The sequence below is a fragment of the Pygoscelis adeliae genome, unplaced genomic scaffold (assembly GCF_000699105.1).
Source record: "Pygoscelis adeliae isolate BGI_AS28 unplaced genomic scaffold, ASM69910v1 Scaffold227, whole genome shotgun sequence".
Lineage (NCBI taxonomy): Eukaryota > Metazoa > Chordata > Aves > Sphenisciformes > Spheniscidae > Pygoscelis > Pygoscelis adeliae.
The window spans coordinates 2,049,531-2,059,113 of record NW_008825100.1 but is presented as its reverse complement, the minus strand read 5'-3'; the positions used below and the strand labels follow the sequence as shown (position 1 = coordinate 2,059,113).

Here is a 9,583-nt window from a genome sequence, read left to right as displayed (position 1 = left end):
TCCAGGAACCTCCTAGACTGCTTCCTCTCTGCCGTGTTGTATTTCCAGCAGATGTCCAGGAAGTTGAAGTCCACCACGAGAACAAGGGCCAGCTATCAAGAGACCTCTGCCAGCTGCTTGTAGAATGCTTCATCCGCCTCTTCATCCTGGTTGGGTGGTCTATAACAGACTCCCAGCAGGATATCTGCCTCATTGGCCTTCCCCCTCATCCTTACCCATAAACACTCAACCGTATCATCATCACAATCGTTGAGCTCTATACAATCGAAACACTCCCTAACATACAGGGCCACCCCACCGCCTCTCCTTCCTCGCCTGTCCCTTCTGAAGAGTCTATAGCCATCCATTGCAGCACTCCAATCGTGAGAGTCACCCCACCATGTTTCTGTGATGGCGACTAAGTCACATCTCTCCCGCTGCACAATGGCTTCCAGCTCCTCTTGTTTGCCGCCCATGCTGCGTGCATTGGTGTAGATGCACTTGAGCTGGGCTTCGCCCCCAGCATTGGCATGTCACCCCTAGGCTCATCTCTAGTGAGCCTGTTTTTATCCCTCTCCCTTCAAACCTAGTTTAAAGCCCTCTTGATGAGCCCTGCCAATTCATGAGCGAGAATCCTTTTCCCCCTGTGAGACAGCTGGACTCCATCTGTCGCCAGCAGGCCCGGTGCCGTTCATCATCTACTTCATCATTTATGATGAAGTAGAGCCGTTTTAACTTATCATAGAAAACAGAGAGGAGTAATATGTGTAGCAGATGATATGCTAAAAATGCAGGTTATTGCTATCTGACCAAGTGGCACTAGCCCACTTGACCAGGATGAAGTGCCAGTTGGTCAGCCCTATGGGTGCTCCTGGAGCCATACAGTGGCAATGCAGCACTCTGTAGATACCTGATGTTACTTGCCTCATTATGAAGTATCTGCTGGGCCTTAACTATTTTACAAACCAAAATCTAACCAAAGGAAATGGTTTTAGGACTGAACTATCTAACACTTACTGTGAGAGGAGAACAGCTGCCTTGAATTAGTATTTTCTTAACAGAGCTTGGGACCATCGGAGCCTTCATTACTGTGTGACCTTTCAGCAAACCAGTAGTGAAGAATCACTTTACTTGTTCAGCTGAATACTAAGGACTCCTTTGCTTATTAACCTATAAATTACCACAGCTACAATTTCCCTTAGAAAGAGGCAAGTTAAAATATATCTGTGTCCTATCTATTTGGTTTCCTGTAGATGAATGATATTCCCAACTATTTAGTGAAATTGGGAAATATATTGATTTTGGCTTGTAGTTCATCTCCAGTCTGGTCCAGATTTCCTTCACTTTCATTTTGGTGCAGCTGAGACGATGGATGATCTCATTACCAAATTGCTCTCACTCTTGTGAATCAGTTGAGATGTGGTTGCCGCAAGATAGCTGCTGTAGCTGTGGTTAAGTTCTGCTGACATAGTAAAATTAGTTAAGGCTGCTACATGTACATGTGTTTGCATTTTGATATAATGGCTCATGGAAATACAAAGTCTTTTAACTGTCTCTATCTATTTAAGTCTCATTTACCAGGGATTTCTGCTTTATGTCATATGCACCAAGGGTTCGAATGCAAGGACAATGAATCGAAGTTTGGGGCCATTAAAGCAGAACAATTCCAAATGAGATGTTCTGTGAACTGCTTTAGAGTGGAAATAGTATAGATCGGTGATTCAGATACTCTTTGTTATTAAGAAAGATCCTGCCCAAGACTGATTTCCCCTCATTTGGATCCCACTCATTTCTGACAGAAACTACAGAGATTGTATTGTTTACATAAAAGTAATAGCAGGATAGAGTTGCGGAGATCAGTTTAAAAAACAAACTCTCTAATGCTGTGCTTGCAGCTGTTTGGCTTCCCTATCCCTTTATTTTATCTTTGTATGTTTTATTTCTTTTTTTGATAAGTGTTGAACTTGACCTAATTTACTCCCAGGTATCCTCACGGTGTCCCACTAAGCTTATTTTCCAGGTTGTTTTGAAGTGTATTTATTCCTTTTCATGTGCCTGTTATCCATCCACTTTTGCTGTTTGGCATTAGATTTGCTTCCGGATGAATATGCCCAAAGGGTGATGGGAAGTAGTCATTTGAGAGACACTGAATATATTTGGTTTTTTCCCAATCTAATGTCACAGAGCTCCTGGAAACCTGACACAGTTTTGAGCATGGCTGAAATTAACAGAAGGTATCCTTGCTGGTGGTTGTGTCTGTGGTAGTAAGCGCCTCTCAAAGAAGCTGCAAAGGGTCCAGAGACGTAAAAGATTCACTTACATTATTTTGACTTTTAAACTTAAAAATCTTTTCCGACGTAACTTGATGTGTATCATTAGCAAGGCCTTAAGTCGTCTTTAGAAACATTAAGGAAGGCATTCTGACTAAACTAAACCAGCAGACAGAAACACTATGTAACACAGGGCTCTCATTTCTTAAGGAAGGCTGCTCAAGAGGTGCCTCACTTTTTATTTTCCCTGTAAGGTCTGATTCTGTGCTCAGTGAAGATGGCAAAGTTTCAGGGTGTGAATTTTAGAAGAACTTGGTACTATTATTTAATTTCAGAGGAGCCACATGCAGAAGTAGCCTGTTTTAAGCAAATTAGAGTCAAAGGTGGGAGTTGTTTCAGAACTGTGGTGATTGCTGTGTTAGACAACCCATGCCTTGCAGTGAAATTGTTCTCCAGTGGCAAGTGGCTTTTATCTAAGACGCTGTCAATGTGTTTCTGCTTCTCCATTAAAAAAAAAATGGTGAGGCTTTTTAAGAGAGCCTTTGGAGATTTATTTAACTCCAGAATTATTTAATCACTGCTTCTACAAAGTTGATAAGATCTGTAATCTGTAGGAAATGTCTGTTTAAAGCCATCTTTTGCTGTTGGCCTGTCTGCACATTGCCAGATAATGGTGAATATATTAGTACAGGAAATGATCAGAGAAGTGTATTGGTGCTGTATTAGCAGCTTCTATGCATATTTTAATGAAAAGGTATTAGGCACCATATAAGTAGGAGTCAGTTTGTGAGCAGGTCTTGTGAACCAGATACAAATGTGTACATGCTCTCTTCCAACCATTTCACAGTCTACTTCCAAACCAGTGACACGGTGAAAGGCTCTGCAGGTGACTGGGTTTTGCACTTAGACTTAAGAAGCTTTGGGTATGAAACTGGGGTCATTATTTAAGTTCTTTCAAGCAAAATTTGCTAGTGTTTGGATGCTCACTAGGCCTGGAAGGGGGAGTGCAGGAGCCCCACAGTGAGTGCTTGAATGCACAGTCTGGGGGAAGGCAGGAGGGGCATAACCCAGGGGTGGCAGCAACCTTGGTCAAGAAGAGTGCTGTAAGCATTGCTGACAAGATGTAGTCCATCAGAGCCTGACCTGAACTGCTTCACCCTGAATATTTTTGTGTCAACAAGACAGTTGTACAGAGGAATACACATGTATCATTAACACTAGAGGACACATGGCTGTTTTCAGTTGTATGGCTCCTCTTCCTCCTTATTCAATGTTGTTGCCCATTAGCTTTTCACTAATCAAGTTGCTTTGTTTTAAGACTGAGGTTTCCAGTGATTTTGTTACTATTTAGAGACTCAGATATTTGTGTGAAATCTGCATCAAAACCTCTGTAGCAGGTTTTGAAAATTTCAGCTTAAATGAAAGCTGTTCCCAAGAGAACCCTGTCATGCCCTGATTGTATTTTTTAAAAAAAAAAAAAAAAAAAAAAAACACAAAAAACTCCCTGCTGAATTTTTAGCATACGTACTCAGTATTTTCTACACTCTAAATGGCCTAAGCCAGGATATATCACGGTATATAAAATGTGAAAGCATGTCTTGCTTTATGGTGTCCTCATTTCAAGACTTTCCCAGATACAGTGGTCCTTTGGTTAACTTCAGCTTTTGGTACCATGTACAATGTAGCCTTCTTGTCTGATGGGTTATAGAAAATGCCAGCCAAAAAGATTGCCATATGATAACCTGATTTCTTTTCCTTTAAATCTTTGTTGCATTTCCCACAGGAACAATAACACCTGCTGATGAAAGAAAACAAGCTGACAAATGAAATCTTCCACACTGTTGTACTGAGCAGAATGTAATTTTCTACAGATTAGGGTCAGCTACATGTATAGATGGCTCCCCTTTCTTTCTCCTAGGGAATACTCATTTTCCTACCCTACAGGGAACTGAATGGCTATAACTAGGGTGATACATGATGTAGGGATAAAAAACAAAACAACAGAAAATCCCTATTTCTTTCAAACAATTTAATAGATCACTTGATGAAAATGATGGCACAAAAGGGAAATTACTATGTAGAATATTGCAGCAAAGTCAATTTTAGAGCTTTGTAAATCACAAGCTAAATTTAGGGCAGTGAATGGGCAGTCAGGATTTCCTGTGCATCTGTGAATTGAATTCAGCAACTTTCTGGCTTTATTGGAATAATTTGACACCCACACAGGTAGAAAATAGGCTTTGAGACAACACAGCAAAGAACTTGCACGTGTGTTCTGGGTGCTAATTTTCCAAACACGTGTCTTAAAATAGCACAAAATGTTGCTGCTTCAATGAATAAATACAAGATTGCTAGATTAATTATGTATATTTAGGATTTGATTCTGCAGTCATTACAGCATGGGTTGCATGTCTACAAATAATCTGCATATCCCTGAGGTAAAGCCTCTTGACTAAATATAAAATGCAAGACCTGGGTTTTCTTCCCAGCTCTGCATGCAGGTGGAAACTCCAACTGCATCTTAACTCTGTGTCAGATGAAACCAACTGTGTCTTCTCCCTCTTCACCCCTAAGCTCTGACTTCTGTGTGTAAGAAACACAGGCAAGTGGAGCAGAAAGGAGTTGCGAGGTCCATGATTCCAGCTGGAAATTTGAAAAAGAGAGAGATCTTTATGTTTAATTTCAAATCTCCCTCATTAGGCTTTGTGGTTTTGCCCTGGGGTATTTGCATAAGGGAACATTCATTTTTGTGATCAAACTTTGGAAATGAAAGCTCTTTGCTATCTGAATATCCACGTACATACTTTGGGAGTTTAAGTCTTCAAGCAATAACTTCTTCAATAAGATCTTTGCTCTCTAAAAATTTATGTCATTAAGTCCTTGTCCTAGGATTTCTTTCTGCTCACTGATTCAGCCTGAGACCACCCTGGGCAAAGTACCTTTTTGTTAGCCAGGCTGAAGCATTTTCTGATCAGTGACTGCATAAACCTTTGTACTGAAGCAACCTTTCCATAAGCACATCCTTTCTTTACAGGTGCTTGGCTGGATCCGGAATGGTGAATCAATGCTGAATGCAAGCCTTGTCAATGCAAGCTCCCTCTCTGAAGCTGAGCAGCTCCAGCGAGAGCACGAGCAGTTTCAGCTGGCCATAGAGGTAACACGAATAAGTTAACTTTGTTTCTCCTTCCCAGGTGAACATCATACAAAAGGTTCTCTCTTGCGCGTCAATCATTGCTTGCTTGAAGGAAGGGAAGGAATAAGAACTTTAGAAAATCAACTTTTCATTAAACTCGTAATGCAGCCAGAGGTTAATAGTGAAATAAATTATTTATCATCTGCAGCTAATTCTTCGGCTGTCAGATATCAGCCTTTCCATTCATGAAAATGACACTCGCGCATCTCCTGATAATTTCTTTGGTAAAAAAATAAGAAGATTAAAATTCACAAAGTGATCTGAAAATGGGAGAGGTTTGTGAAGTCAGTTTCTTCCCACGTCCACGATTTGCAGATCATTTCACAGCATTCATTTATGAATATCTTTGTTACTGTGTAATGCTCTCACATGAAATGTTTGTTTCATTCAACTCTCCTTTTGTTGACAGCAGAAGAGACAGTTCATTCAAACCCACATTCTCAGATAATTTTACTTTGAAGAAGAGGCAAGAGGGGTGATTTTTAAGAATTACTTGCAAAACTGAGCTTTTGCCCCTGCTTGCCCTGGAGTAGCATGTCTTTGACCTGGCCCTTGAAAACTAATTGTGAGCCAACTCATTTGCCTTGCTCATGGGGCCAGGACACGGCAGGAGGAATAGCACCTCCTCTGAGCTGCTTTCCTTTGGATGAGAAGGTAGTGGAGGGCTATGGAGCCCCCTGAGTAGGGCACTACAAGACTCGTAGTTCAGCTCAGTACTTTATATATGTTTGTCATTGTGAGCGAACCCTACACTCACAGGGTGTGCTCGCTCCGCTTGCAAGAAAGAGGGGCCATTGCTTTCTCCTGTTCCTGCTTAACAAGGTGTATGTGCTTCCTAGATCATGTTAATTGTTACCTTTTTACAGAGCAAATAACAAGTTGGAAAATCCCTTTCTGTGGTTTATATATATTTGAAAATAACCAAAGCTAAACCAAACTTTAAACTATGAAAAGAGTATTTCCATAGTGGAGATTTGAAGAGATGCCTGATTTAGGGGGGGAAGTGTCTTTATGTCTTCTGGTAAACTTTAAATAAGTCAATATACATTATAGTGTTGCTAGTAAGTATAGAGTTTAAATCTCAGCTAATGACCTATTTTGATCCAGCTCTACTCACACTAAGGAAGGAGCAGCTGTTGCAGCTCCTAAGGGAAAAGGAAGAAGTTTTCTATCAATTCTGTATGAGAGGTACCAGAGGTTACCACCAATTCTGTATGGCTGGTACCAAGCTGTGCTGACCACATCTTGGCAGCCGTCACCAGACAGCAGTGGGGAACAAGACACCCACTGCCTGTGTTATCGCAGCTTGCTGCCATTGGGGAAGTTCTTGTATTTGGTGGTAAATGCAAATCACAGAGGGAGAAGAGGGTTACACTGCAGTTAGGGGAAAATAAGTTTTCAAAGGGAAAAAACCACTAGATTAAATATTTAAAGTGTTCAAAGCTCAATATGGGGAAGAGATCAGCAAAGCACACAGGGCAGACTGTTCTCTAAAGGCATTCTAGATGTGGAATTGATTTTCAGTTGAAATCCTTTAAAGTCTATTTAAAACAAGTATTACAACTCTAACATCAGTAAAGCAGCTGGATATTAAATTTAACCAGTTGTTCTTGAACGTCTTCCTAAATGTTTCTGCCAAATATTAATCCTTTTTTTTGCTAATAGCTTTCTCTACATTGCATTATTCATCAGTGTATTACCAGATGATTTCAAGCTTCTTTCCAGGTTCAAGGATTAGATCATAAAAGTATCACATGAGAATTTGTCAGCAGCAGTTACAAATGGGATGCAGAACAGAGGAGTCTTTGGGAGATTTTAGGGCTTCTGTTCAGAAGATTAAAATCAAATATTGGACTAAACTGTGCCTGAACACAGTTACTCAGGAGGCTGTGAAGGGCCGGTGCTATTTTCCTCTCAGCAACCCACAGAGGAAGGTGTAACCACCACTTGGTTACTCTGAGAGGAGCTGGTGTAGGCTAGGGAATGGGGCAGGTAATGTGGCTACTGAGTATATTGGGGAACAGTGGAGAAAATGGCTTGACTCCCCCCAGCTCTGCCCTTAAAGGTAGCGTAGTGTAGCTCCAATATGAGTGAACGGACTTTCAGAAATGCATCTTGTAGGGGCTTATATTTGTGATGTAGTTCATGTCATTTGGTAAGGCGTCTTCCTGTCTTCTGGGGTTGACGTTTTTTTATCCTGCAGACAGGGAAATTACACACATGAGTAAAGCTACTGATGCCAGCAAACTGCCTGGCAAGAGTCAAATTTGGGTGATTAGGCCTACAGTTTGCCAACTCTTTGGTGTTTGCTTTTGTATCTGCAGATTGTGTGGGATGTGGTCAGCACTGACTACGGGCTGGGTGGGAGCTCAGCACAGCAGCTGCCTGCATTGGGGTTGTCAAAAAGGATCCACTGGGAACCCCACCCCGGGTTGTTGCCCAAGGGGCAGTAGCTGATCGGTGGAGCTAACCCATCTTAGCCAGTGCTTGCTTGTCCCAAGCTTTAATAACATGTTGCAAATGTGTGTGAATAATTGAAACTAAAATGCTTTGCATAAAGTAACTGTTAACTGAAGATAACTCTGAAAATGTTTCACTCTCTCACATCTCCATGCTCACACCTTGCTTCACCTTTCTACCATACATCTGGCACATCTATACAACCTCTTTCCTCCCCTCATACACAGTCCCTCTTTCATGCCACTTCCTTACAGAAGACACACCAGAGTGCCCTGCAGGTCCAGCAGAAAGCCGAAGTGTTGCTACAGGCTGGGCATTACGATGCCGATGCTATCAGAGAGTGTGCTGAAAAGGTGGCCCTGCACTGGCAGCAGCTGATGCTGAAGATGGAAGACAGGCTCAAACTTGTCAATGCCTCGGTAGCCTTCTATAAAACCTCTGAGCAGGTGAGCTGAACAGTAATATATCTGTATCATAGCATATTGCTACAGCCCGGGGTTTAGCTCCCAGTGTATAGTGCAAAGGTCTTGCCTCTCACCAAGATCAGCGGTGCAGTCTGTCCACTCTTCCAGAGTGTTGAACTGTTCCAAGTACCTGCTCTGCTAATACCACTAAGGAGCAGTGCTCGTTCTTCTCCCTTTTCCTTGAGTAATCCCACAAGTAGGAAGAATGTGGCTTCAGTCAGCCCTGCTTGCCCTTAAAAGCTGCCCTTTGTCTTTTTACATATGTTTGTATGTATGGATGCATGCCTCCATCCACCCATTAGGTGCATATAAAGCTTTGTGTCACCTGAATAGGGCCAGTGTTGAGCCCTCAGGTGACTCCCAGCTGGTAAACACCAATGTGGGTACAGTCCACGGTGTAGCAGAGTGGTAGGTGCGGGTTTTCTACTCTGACCCTGAGTGCAGAGGGTCTTCTGCCAGCAAGGGATCTCACAGCATTGGCAAAATTAACTGAAAGGACATTTGCTCCATTGGCATAGCAATGCTAAGCCACACATGGAAACCAAAGTTTGAACTAGTCAAAATTGTTTCTCTGACAAGTGTTGTAACAAAAAAAACCCAAACCAACCAAACTAGAAAAGGCAGCAGTTTGCAATAATATTAATCTTAAAGTTTTCAGTGAAGCAATGTAATTCTTGAAGTTTGTTTTTTTTTTAATTGTCCCCTTTTCCAAAGGGAAGAATTTCTGAAATCCCGCCATTTTAGTTTCAAGTTCTCATGATATCAGAGTTAATTCTGAGGAATATTAATCTGCTTTTCCTTCAGAACTGCTTGCAACTAATTACTTGTTACTTTGTGAGCAGTACTAGCCAGTGTTTTCACTAGTAGTTAAACACCACCATGCTGAAAAAGATGCCAAGATATGAAGGGATTTCTCTTAAATCCATCTGCAGCACAGATAATTACAACAGTAACCATTATATGTTGACACAACTTTACTTCATTCCAGGTGTCCATAAATTGCAAAACACATTCCCGTTGGCTGCTGGTATGGTGGGATTATTGGCACAAATAATGGCACGAACAGGTGCCATTTACACTGTAGTCAGTGAGAATTAGCGTCATAGTGTGGATACTCGAATAGCCTTGCCTGATGTAATTTACTGCAGCCAGGCAGTTCGTATTAGCATGGACATTGCAGGAACCTCTGGTTTTATACAAAAGGCAGCAGTGATTTC

At 41.7% G+C, this 9,583-nt stretch overlaps 1 protein-coding gene across 1 annotated transcript in view; it reads left to right on the top strand.

The window, feature by feature from the left end:
- KALRN (kalirin, RhoGEF kinase) overlaps nucleotides 1–9,583 on the top strand; it is a 368,140-nt gene that overhangs the window by 186,261 nt on the left and 172,296 nt on the right. Inside the window, exons 16-17 of the mRNA XM_009327171.1 lie at nucleotides 5,284–5,403; nucleotides 8,157–8,348. Coding sequence (XP_009325446.1) covers nucleotides 5,284–5,403; nucleotides 8,157–8,348 — 312 coding nt within the window. The remainder of the gene's footprint in view (nucleotides 1–5,283; nucleotides 5,404–8,156; nucleotides 8,349–9,583) is intronic.